We start from the raw sequence: 12,011 nt of genomic DNA, 5'->3' as shown, positions 1-12,011 counted from the left end.
TTTTCATCTCAGTCAGCTGCAGAGCAGTGCTCAAGTTATCTTTTCCCTGCACTGAGTTCTGAAATCCTCTAAAATTAAAATCTTAGTGCAAGCAATGTGCAACATTGTTTGGATTAGATCAAGTTTATAGTTTTCTAGTTAGATTTAGCAATATGTCCCTGTTTAAGATGTTCTTCCTGGAAACTTAATAGAGAAACAATTCATTTCACTCTAGCTGCTGTAGTACCAAACAGTTGTTAACCTTTGATGAGAAGGTTACATCAGATTCCAAGCAGGGGTAAATTAAACTGACAATTGCCCTTGTTTAATTGCTTTTGAGTTGTACTATGTCTGAATGTGCAGTGAGTTGTTATCGTATGCTGCTTCTATCTATTTACATGAAGACCAAGAATTTTACTTTTTTAATGCAACCATAGAGAAGGTGATAAAGGCTTTAATTACAAACAGATTTAACTTAGAATCTGTTAGCGCAATTTATCCAAGCATACAAAAGTAAAATGGGTTGGTCTGAGTAAGCTTGTAAATTTGTTCTTGTAAAGGACAAAAACATCTATATTGCCAATTGTTAGAGTCTATAAACACAGAAGACTATTTTCTCTTTTAGCTTTTAGAATGATCACTAAAAGCTTCACACTTTTCTTCTTCAGGTCCTGGTTGTTTCAAGAAATGAACTTCATTGGGAATGAAGACAAGTGGGAATTGTCTGAGTTTCTTTCTCTGATGAGCCAGATCAAACCAAACAAAACCAAAACCACCATAATACTTCACTCCTTCGCATATAGTATTAAAAGGAAAAAACACTGTGTGGTTTAACCCCAGCCAGCCACTACCAGTTGAAACCATGACAAACTATAAGATGCAAAATCTAAATTTACTCAGCATGTAAAAAAGTCACAGTATTTCCTCATTTATTCAATCATTGACAAGACCGTCACAAAATGTGAAAATCCCAGTTATTAGTTCTGAAATGTGAAGCACTACAAAACAGTAAGTGCAATTCAACTCAAGTTTTACTGAAGTTATGATATATAATATGGCCCTATATGACATATTTTACAAAAACATTATAGGCACAGGAGAGAGCAAAATAATAAGCAGTAGTAAACACAGTACTTGTTTATACGATGCACAAGACCAAGCAGTAACATAACATTAGTTGCCATGCAGGGTATTTGGATAGATACTGTGAGATACTCTGAAATTTGATCATTTAACACCTAACAGCAATTCATGGAACCAAAACAAATCTTAAGACAAATGCTGACAAATTAAACAAGTTTCAAGCTTTAGAATATACTTTAAACAGAATCTATAAACTTAGGGATCAATCTCTCTCATAAGTAAGCCCTTTAAGATTTTTCCTTCTAATTAGGAGCATATTTTTATTTTCTCACTTCACCCTAAAGTGCTAGGGCCTAACTTTGCAAGGTGTCCAACACCAAAATGGTCAGGAGTGCATTCTGAAAAAAATGCTGTTAATTCTGCCTACTATTCCAGATCATCATCAACTTAGTAGAAGTCTGTTTTCCTTGATGACACAGTAAAGCGCTCTCTTTTAAATCAGCAAAGGTAGTATATTTAGTTACCCATATCTTTAAGACAGGTTTCACAAAATCACCCATGTAACTCCTCATTGATTCTTCTTCCATCTCCTCCAATTCTTAACTTTCACTCGCCATTGCCCAGATGAACTCTGCTGTTCTGCAAAGCCAAAGTCCTGAGATTATTTTCAGATTTGTGACTCTAATCAGGCTAACTTGTGGGCCAACTGGCCATTTTACCATTCATGATAACACGCTCTACCAGTTCTTTCTTCATCTTCCTCATCAATCAGATTCACAACCTTCAATAACAACGGCAAAAGATACTGGATCTATGCAAATCCTATCACTGAGTGAGGTGTTAGTGAATCCCTGTATCAAAGCACTGAGCTTCCATGCTGTCTGAATGGAGTTAGGGATCTAAAATCCATCATCTTTAGACACAGGACATCAGCATGCTATTTCCTAGCTATGTATATGCATTCATAGACCTTGTACAGACACTGGCAACTAAGCAGGGACTGAAGCTCAAAAGGACATTGTGATAACTTGATGGGGCATAGTGCCAAATTGTGCTAGCCATGAACAGGCATGCTCAGGTGAGAAACCTTCAAACATTTAGTCTTAACTCATGATCTCCTACCACAGAGACTCTTTCCCAAAAGCTAGTAGATAAAGTAGATGGACCATTCCTATGCATAATGTGAACTAGTTCAAATATATTAAAAATGTATTTTTAAATACTTTTTTTAAATAAAAACAGAAGTAACAAAAACACGTTTTAAAGCTGGCTTGAAAACTGAAGGTCCATTATCTTTCTTCAAATTAGTTTTCCTTTACTAATTCTTCCATGCTCTAGGGAACAATAAACGCAGCATGCACAAACACATGGGACTTCATACACCCAAAGAGTTTAGAAAAGGACAGGAAAAGACTGAGGGCATTTTGGGTTAGGATTCTTGAGTGTTTAAATAGAAAGATTCCATATAAATAAATAAGTAAATAAACAAATAAATAAATAAATGCCAGGCACTCTGGCAATCTTACACCAGCTGACAAAACAGCCACTGACGTGCATACCTCAGATTTGAGGCTCATACAGTACAGCCTCTCTCAGGCAAAATAATGATGCTGAAGTCATACATTTGCCATGGGTTTTTCTATTCTATAAACCTGACATAACCTGGCAAGCAGCTATTTTATGCTCAATTCTTTGTGTGAATGATCTGCATATAGTAGCCTTTTTGTACATTAAGTATTTTCAAAGTACTTGGTCAGGAGCAGAGGCCCTCTTCCAGGAAAATGCTATGCATGACAGGTTGACCCAGTTAATTATCCTATCTCTGCTTCCTCCCAGCTTCCTGTGTCCCTCCTCACTGGCAGAGCATGAGACTGAAAAAGTCCTTGATTGGAGTAAACATTACTTAGTAACAACTAAAAACACCTGTGTCTTATCAGCATTGTTCTCAGACTAAAAACAAAACCAAAGCACTGCACCAGCTACTAAGAAGGAGAAAAAGGACTGCTACAGCTTAACCCAGGACACCTACTCATTGACTTTGAAATTTATTGAGATTTGTCTTTCAACTTAAAATTAGTCTTTAGGGCAATTTTACTACTAGTCAAATATCTTCAGTAACAAATCATGTGCACTAAACATATTGTGCTAGTCATTAAAAAAGTCAATTGTAATACATACAAAGACCCATATCCCTTCATCATGCTCTACACCTTGCTACACAGAGACAGCAAATGGATTTGCATCTCTCAATGGAATGCCTGTTATGCCTTTGGGTAGGCTATTTTATAAGGAAACATCTTTGTTATCCATACTACCAATACACTGGTCTTCTGCTCACTTTCTTTGGTTTTGGGACTTAAATTTCACATTAACCGTATTCATTTTTTTTTCAGCTATTTCCCCCCTTGTCCAGAGAAGCCCGAATTCTGGGCAGTTTTGTCTTTCTGCAAACAAGCTCAAGCAATATAAAAATTTACAAGTCATTAACTAGAAATTATTTTTCTGTGTAAGGAAAGTAGTACTTGACTATATGCATGCTGTTAATTTGCTCCAATGTTGATTAACACAGATACACTTAAATCATCTTCTTGTGATCAACATAAAGAAATGGAGTGCAATTAAGATGCAAGCATCAGCTGAAGTTGACTGCCATCCTAAGCAAAAAGGAAGACATGAGTTACAACTTATATTTATTAATATAAATAACTACAGAAAGGAGGTAAACACTTGTGATGTGTGCTCTGTGAGATCTTCAGAACCTGTTTGCGATGCAATAGCTCAATGCTTGTTAATCTCCTAAATTACCCATTGTTGGTAGGGGACAGTACTGCCACCCCAATCTTGTAACAAACTCAAAGACTTACTCTATACTGGAAAGGGCAAGAATAATAGCCCTATTCTGAAAGTACAATGTAAACAAGATCAAGATGCCATGTGAAATTATTTGAATTCACAAAAATCAAACTCAAACTAAAAGTTCTATAGAAGAATAAGAAAAGAGGTCTAATATAGTGAAACACACATTCAGAGATAATTGTAAAACAGTAAAGGCAGCCAAAAAAAGCAAAACACAAGACAGGAGACTGAAGCAGATCACCCACATTTTTCATGGTTTATAGTCTCCACTGATAAACTGCCTGTCAAATAAAACAAGCTAATCTTAATGAAACCCTCTTATCCTACTTTCTTTGGTGTAAATATGAAACCCTTTTAAAGCGTACTCTGAATTTGGCCTACGAAAGGCTAAAATATTTTGCATCAAGGTGATTGTGTTTATAGAAAAGTAAAACACAAACTGCTATTATATTTTGCCTTCATCTGTTATTTCAGTCTAGACCTTAAGATATTTGGCACATCATACACTCTCTGTAGCTATTCTTCTGATTCCAACTCTTCTGCTTCTTTTATGTCTACTCAGATGACATGGCACTGCAGTTTTGGAGGGAGTCTCCAGGAGACTTTGTACTGAGTAGACACAATTGTCTACAACCATAAAACCACAAACACAGGCTTTGGCCACACACAGTATACCTGAACAAATTTGGCCAAATGTGCACATACATTTTCTTCCATTTATAATTATTCTCATTTAGCACTGCCATCTCTAACTTAGGGAAGACTTTCTTATTGCTTAAGAATCAGCATGTTCATCAAATCCAGTATCTTTAAAATGCAGCCTGCTGCTAAATGATAGATCTCCCTTAGCTTGGGTCTACTGAAGCAAAACTCCCAAAATCACTAACATGTTTGCTAAAATCTAGAGTTTACATTTTACATGCAACCCAGAAACTGGACCAGCCTCACAGGACCATTCTGAAAAGCAGAGGTGAGAAGACCGTTTACGAAACACATTGAACTGAGACTGCAGAATAAATCAGCAGTGTAAACGGATGGGTGATTTCTCTCTATATAGTCATCACAAGAATGATAACTATCATCACCTGCAGCTGTCTTCCTCTCCCCATTTGATCTCTACAAAGATATTTGCAGGTCAGGAATCACAAAACAAGTGTGGTACTGTAGGTGAATTAACATATAGAAACATTCAACCAGAACTATTCATGTAGTCTTCTAAGCACTCATTGTGAAAGGCAATGTGTTTGGAACTAGTGTTACAAATGACTTGTGTATAAAAAAAAACCTCATAGGGGATTTGATTCTATAGCAACACTCATTCTATATGCTACAGTCTGTTCACACAAACACCTCGTGCTTCATGTATGACATCGATCTGGATGGTATGCCATCCATTTTTGCACAGCTGCCAGTTTATACTTCATTGTAAATCAGGAGAGAAATTTGTTTCAGAGGCTGTAATTTTTCGTCATATAAAACTGATGCCTTAGTCAATAAATTTTCATAGTATACGAAGGACTCGTAATTAAAAAATGAATCCAAACAAAACAACTGTAAATTAAACAAGCAAATATGTAACTTGTTCGTAAGGTATCTTTTAAAATTTGAACTTTATAAATAGAAAGAAAGTATAATGAACACTCCAGAACATACGTGGTATTCAGAAAGCAGGCATACTATTATAAAATCTTAGCAGAGTATGAGCCACATTTACAATCTTTAAAATAGTATCAGATATTGATAAACCATAGCCTATTCTATGACTTTTAGGTCAAATTTTACTTCAGTGAAGCACATTAGAAAACAATGATCACCAGGTGGCTTTTTTTCATGTCTTATCACCAACAGAAGGTGATAACGCCTAGGGAAGTATGACTGGAATGTCTAGAAAGGCCCCAGAAGAGGCCTGCCCACTATTAATCCAGGAAATTTGCTACTAGTTGTCGTGGTTTAAACCCAGTCAGGTAACTTGTTCACTCACTCCCAGTGAGTGGTACCGAGCTGACAACAATCGAGGTCCGTGTCCCCCCCCCACCGGGGCTCTCCCCCACTCCCAGAGGAACGGGGAGGAGGATCGAAAAAAGTGCGACTCCCACGGGTTGAGACAAGAACAGTCCAGCAACCAGTGTACACAAATCACCACCGCTACTATCAACTACAACAATGATAAGGGAAAATAACAAGGGAAGAGAATACGATACCACCGGCCAAGAGAACGAGTTCCACCCGGAAGCCCGTGTCCTTCCGGGTAACTCCCAGTCACCCCCCACCCCGGCCATGACGTGCTGTGGTATGGAATACCTCCCTGGCTAGCCCGGGTATCTATGCAATTCTTACATGCCAAGCATACTGTTCTCCAGTTAATTGAAAAGCATTTTACACGTTGTATTATAGCATTTCGAGATTATACAATCTCTTGCTCAAACATATCCAACCACTTTTGCTTAACGTGCGTTACAGTATTCCAACGCACTAGGCTTAGCACTGTTCACTTCTACAAAGTATTCTCAGTTCTTTTTGTTTTGTTTTTAAGAAAACAAGCAGAAGTGTTTTCCTTTTAAAAAAAATGACAGGATTTGATCTTGCTTTCATTCCAGCACAAAACACAAACTAAATATTTGGATATATCACAAAAAGAGAGAAAACAGAATTGGTGACAGCCTAATGGCTCAAGACCACATTCTAACCCATTCAAAGAAATCTGCATCTTACAACATTCAAAATAAACCCACTTAAAATGCTAGCAATGAGTTCTAGCCCTGACCCTTATTTCGGAACCACCTTGCAACATACTCAGCTCTTCAACATGATTCTGAACATGGCAGCAGCAGTTTTCTGTCAAATGTCAACAACTCTCCAGCTCATTCAAAACCTGCAAATGGCTCATTCCACTATGAATTAATTCATAAACATTGGAAATAATCTGAGCATCGAGTAACCTTACCAGCTTCTACCTCTAGTAAACCTCTTTGTTACTTTGTTTGCAAATGAAAAGAAAGCAAACCAACTCTTCTCCTCCCAGAGCACCACATGAAATAACAAACTCCAAAAATTTCCAGTTCTAGTGTTCTCATTTTCTCAAACAATTTGACTCTCCCTAAATCCACCTTCACTCAAGTTTCCCTATTAATATTTGCTTTCACAAAAAAAGACTATTTTCTTCTTGCAAAGACATGTTTTGCTAAAACATCAAATTCTTATTCTTTTGAGTTATCCCACTAAAGAAAGCAGTTATATCAGCTTGAGTATCTGTCAGTTTTCACTTAACTTTCTCAGTGAGGGAAAAAAAAACAAACCTATCACTCTATTTAATTCCTTGCCTTCTGAGAAAAGTAATACTCGCCACCATAAATTCAGCTGTATTTAGGGCTGTGCATAAACCACAGTAGATTAATACTTTTTAAATAAACCCTACACCTATTGAATCTCATCAGGCTCTTCTGGTGTTGTTTTTTTTATTTGTGTGTGGGTCTTGGCCCCTTTCCAATTTCTTCTGGCATCAAGTTTTGGTTTCATCCCATTCAGTAATGTTCGTTCATCCCATTCAGTAATTCAACAAAATCCTAAAGAACTACCTAAGACAGGTTAATTTGATGCATACTGAAGATATAAAGAGTGCAGAGTACACATACTATTTTAGAGTAATAGTTTTCTTCAAATGCATTTTCAATTAACAGAAACCCATGTCTGTCATGGACATGGGCCTATCTATACTCACTATGTGCAGCTGCAGAAAATCTCCAAGCCCAGGGGCACTGTCAATCCGAACAAGAATGCCATCCTTCACTGTTGTGCTGAAGCCTACAGCAAGACGGTCTGTCCTTGTGCTTGGTCTGTCATTAGCTGGCCAGGTGTACAGGATGAGACCGCCACTCTTCCCAAATATATATGTGGCACCAGCTACAAAACACAAATTCAAAGAAAAATGTATTAGTTACACATTTCATTTATTTGCTAATATTTATTTGCTTTCGCAAGGAAGAATATAAGCAAGCATACACTTTCATTAGCTAAAGGGGTGAAATTAATGCCTTCTGCTGGCCAGACTACTGGCAGAACACAGAGAAGGGGCCAAGTAAAAGATAAGAACACCACTTTGTGGAGGCAGTGTTCTCAGGGGAGAATGGATAATTGGCACATAAATTCTGAATAAGCCTGAAAGATACAGCAAGGCCATGAGAGCCCCGAGGAAGCCTAAACAAACAAGATAAGAAGAAGCTGGATTTCACCGAGTTAATGAGAACTGTGGACTGTTGGCAAGCTTTTGAGGTCAAGTTCTCACACCTGTGCTTAACCAATTATATGTTAGTCACTACAGGTCTTCAAGACATGTATCCAATCATAATATGCCAAATCACTGTAAGTGCATGTAAGAAACAGTATTTAAGTGGTTAAGGCTTTGTAATAAACAGCTTTTGCCTCATCATATTGATCTCTGACTGAGTCCATATATTTTCTGTGGCACCACTTATTAAAATCCATCAATTTTGTGACAAATGACATTATGAAGCATCTTTGATACTGGAATTGATTCCATATATGCTATAAGACACACATGAAAGGTGCCCCAGACTGACCACTTCAACTTCACGCACATACTGTTCCTTCTAAAAGAATTGTAACTTTTCCTTGATAGAGCCATGGCTCTATAATGCTAGACACTTTTTGTGATGGAAGGAGATATGAAGGTGAAGCGGATTTTTATCAGACAAAACATATCTGTTCCTTCCCCATTAGCCTTGCACCATTAGACTCAGTAACAAACAATGTAATTTCCTCCTTTTGGAAAGTTCACCCTTCAGATGAGCACACACTCAAGACTCACAAACACTTCAAAGAGCAATTTAAATGTGTATGCATGTTATTCAGAACATCGTCATCTTCCTACACACATCACAGCAGGGGAACTACAAACAAGCAAGCTTCCTCTTAAGGTATAAATCACTCAAAAAATTTCTTATGTATGCAACCTGAGGAAGTACATTTTATTAGTTCCTAAATAATAAAAGACAAGCAGCATTTAAGATAAAGATAAGTGAAGAGCTTATCAAGAATGAATGATTTCATTAGTGCTAATATCCCAGACAACGCCATATGGGACATTGCTGTTCAGGGAAGAAAACAAGCCACATCTGTTTTAGAAGCATGGGATTTAATATGGGGATTCAAAAGGAATATTTGTAAGTTCTCCTTGAAGCTGGACTTGTCTTCAGCTGAAGACTATTCACACACAGTGGGAGACTATCCTTTTCACAGTACTTCTAAGACTTTTGGATATCTAGTCCACATATTTCCAGCACTGTTTGTCTTTACAGTGAGCCTGGGAATTTGTTCCTTGACCTTGTTTTTAAGGACAACACCAAACCTCTACAAAGCCGAGCACTGTCCTGACACATTTACGAGGGCCATCTGAGCTGAGCAAGACAGCCCCGCAAGTGGAAATTATTGTCGCAGATGAGAAAGCTGAGAAGCGAAAGCATTTGGAGTTCACATTATGCCTTGTACTCAACACTCAGAGTTAGGAGAAGGATTTTATAACTCAGCAGTTACAAAATCAGCCCATGAGCTTCTTGGAAAATATAGCTAAAATTGCTGTTCTAGACCCAAATCTACAGGCAGGACAGGAACAACACTTTTCAATGCTTCAGCCGCTTATGCACCTCATTTTCTAAGCACTATTGCAATGGGTCACAAGCTACAAAATTGTAAGCAAAAATAACCAGCTCCCATTACTGCATTAGGGACAAAATATCTGTGGAAAGTATAGGCAATTACTGGGTACATTTTCTAATCTGAGTGAAACTACAACAGATGATCTCTTTGATCTCTTTCTGCCCTGCTAACACGCCCCATATACCAGCCAGCAACTTGTATCAAGCAACCCTGAACAGACTAAATGTAGTTAGGTACAGAAACAGGTCAGATCATATACAGGTAACTGCTACACTTGCCTACAAAGCTGCAGCTCTGCTAAAGCCCCTTATGACCTGAATTCCAAATAAATACTACACATTAGTAGAAATAATTACTACACTTCACCCTCACTTAAGATGCTTCCTCTGGACATCCTGGCACACATTACCAAAACAGACATCAACAGCTCAGCACACAGAAAGGAAATTATTTGTGAACAGCTGACCCAATGACAGAGTGAAAATAAATCCACGTTTCCTTCCTTCCAGGTCTGTGCATACCCACCAGAACATGCCCTCAGTAAATTCAAGCAAATGTGTCTAAAATCAGGATTAGATAGGAAATTTCAGTCATAATTCTGAATTAACCAAAGAGCACATTGGCATTTTGGAACTGTGCACATGTATCATTTAGGTTTCAGAAAAATTAATTTTACAGACTGAACTCTATCTTCTCATTCAGCTTTGACTTCAAGATGAAGGGTGTGCAACTATAGCAAGATATGTAGAAAGGGGTTTTGCCTGTTTGTTTAAAGGCCTTCCTGACTGTGTCTGAAACCTCTTGGTTAGAGAGATGGTTGGAGATTACTGGGTATTGCATTACCTAGGTCTTCCCCCCATGCACAGGTATAGCAATAGCCCACTATAAACTAAGTTACAAAGATCCTCCTTCAGGTTATCAGTTTAACAGACTAAAACCAAGGCATACTAACATTTTAAGCAAAACAAGATGAGTTTCCTCATTGTTGATGGCTTCATATATTAAAACCCATTTTCCTAAATTATTCTCACTGGAACTGCAAGTTTTTCTGCTTTTCTTTGTACAAGTTACCAGGCCCTTCGGCAGCAAAGACAAGCTTGGAAGAGAGTTCTTAACTGCTTATGAAGACAGATGATTTCTTTGTCTCTCTAAGAGCCATTTGGCTGCAGGAAGAGCATATCAATGCTTCTATGAGCACCAATTAGAATCAATTATATCTTCACAGGCCTGTCATGGGACTTAACTGCTTAACAGCTTATCAGAGCTGATTTTCTCCTCACAGAACATGATTTGCTTCTAGGCCTAATCTGAAGATACTCAGTACTTTGGTTTTGTGCACAAAGATCATTCACATGCAACAACCACAACAGCAGAGCCCAAACAAATGTGGTAACAGAAGCCTGGTGGCCAGCAGTTGTTTCCTTCTTGTCCAGATCAGAATTATCTGCATAATGACATATGGCCACTTGCTTTACCTCTGTGTAGCTTGATTTGGAGAAATCAATAAAATATACAATAATTTATTGGTTATATCAACGTCCTTTCCCTTCCCCACCTTTTCAAGGGTATACAGGATAACCATTGCCTTGTTTGGAAAGATATGGCATATTAACATTGTGCCAATACTAAGTTTTTCCCCAGAATATGAATAAAAGTTCACTCTAGTCTGAAAACTCAAGGTGCAAACATCAAGTAAAAGTGGAAGAGGAAGGATAACAAGAGCTACTACCGCACTGTGATCACTTTAAAAACACCACGGAAAACAAAACCAAACAAAACAAACCCAAGAACCAAAATCAACCCAACAACATAAAAAAACGAACCCAAACCAAAACCAAAACCAAAACACAAACAAAAAACACCCTACACCCCGCAATGCATTTAAAAGCTTCTATTTGACTGCAGCAATCATTAGTTTGCAGAGTTTGAAACTCCAAGAGAATCAAACAAGACAAACAGTAGAATTACAAACCTGGACTTCAGGAAAGGAGATTTCAGCTTCACCAAAACTTGACAAGGCCCGAACAACTCTATCTGGTTGGCCTTGCTTTAAGTTTGGACTAATTTACCTCCAGTGGTCCCTTCTGATGTTAAATACATAACTATTTCCTTGTAATATTGCAGAGAATCATAGACTAAAGTGAAGAACTTGGTTAAAGAAAATATCTGATGAATTGAAAGCCTGTTTAGCTTGAGATCCTGTTATTGCACCTGAGCTTTGTAACAGACCTCTTTATTACACAAGAGCACTTATTTTTTCCAAGACACTTTCTATTGAAGACAGACAATGGATAATATACTGTTAATGAGCAGCCACTTGCTATTTAATTTTTCCTTGTTGTTCACTGTTTAGTTATGTATTTCCTTTTATAGATACAACACCAGCTGTGCTCTGAAAACAAAAAAGTCTGGTGGGCAGA

At 37.7% G+C, this 12,011-nt stretch overlaps 1 protein-coding gene across 39 annotated transcripts in view; it reads right to left on the bottom strand.

Moving 5' to 3' along the window:
* NRXN3 (neurexin 3) overlaps positions 1–12,011 on the bottom strand; it is a 1,035,236-nt gene that overhangs the window by 248,851 nt on the left and 774,374 nt on the right. For all 39 annotated transcript variants that reach the window (XM_062636166.1, XM_062636181.1, XM_062636183.1 and 36 more), the window contains one exon: positions 7,637–7,818. In XM_062636166.1, the coding sequence (XP_062492150.1) occupies positions 7,637–7,818 (182 nt within the window). The remainder of the gene's footprint in view (positions 1–7,636; positions 7,819–12,011) is intronic.

This window comes from Pezoporus occidentalis, unplaced genomic scaffold, assembly GCF_034315485.1.
Source record: "Pezoporus occidentalis ecotype Australia unplaced genomic scaffold, CSIRO_AGI_Poc_V1 ctg47, whole genome shotgun sequence".
Taxonomy (NCBI): Eukaryota; Metazoa; Chordata; class Aves; order Psittaciformes; family Psittacidae; genus Pezoporus; species Pezoporus occidentalis.
Note: the sequence above shows the minus strand (reverse complement) of the source record. Positions and strands in the feature narration are given on the sequence as shown.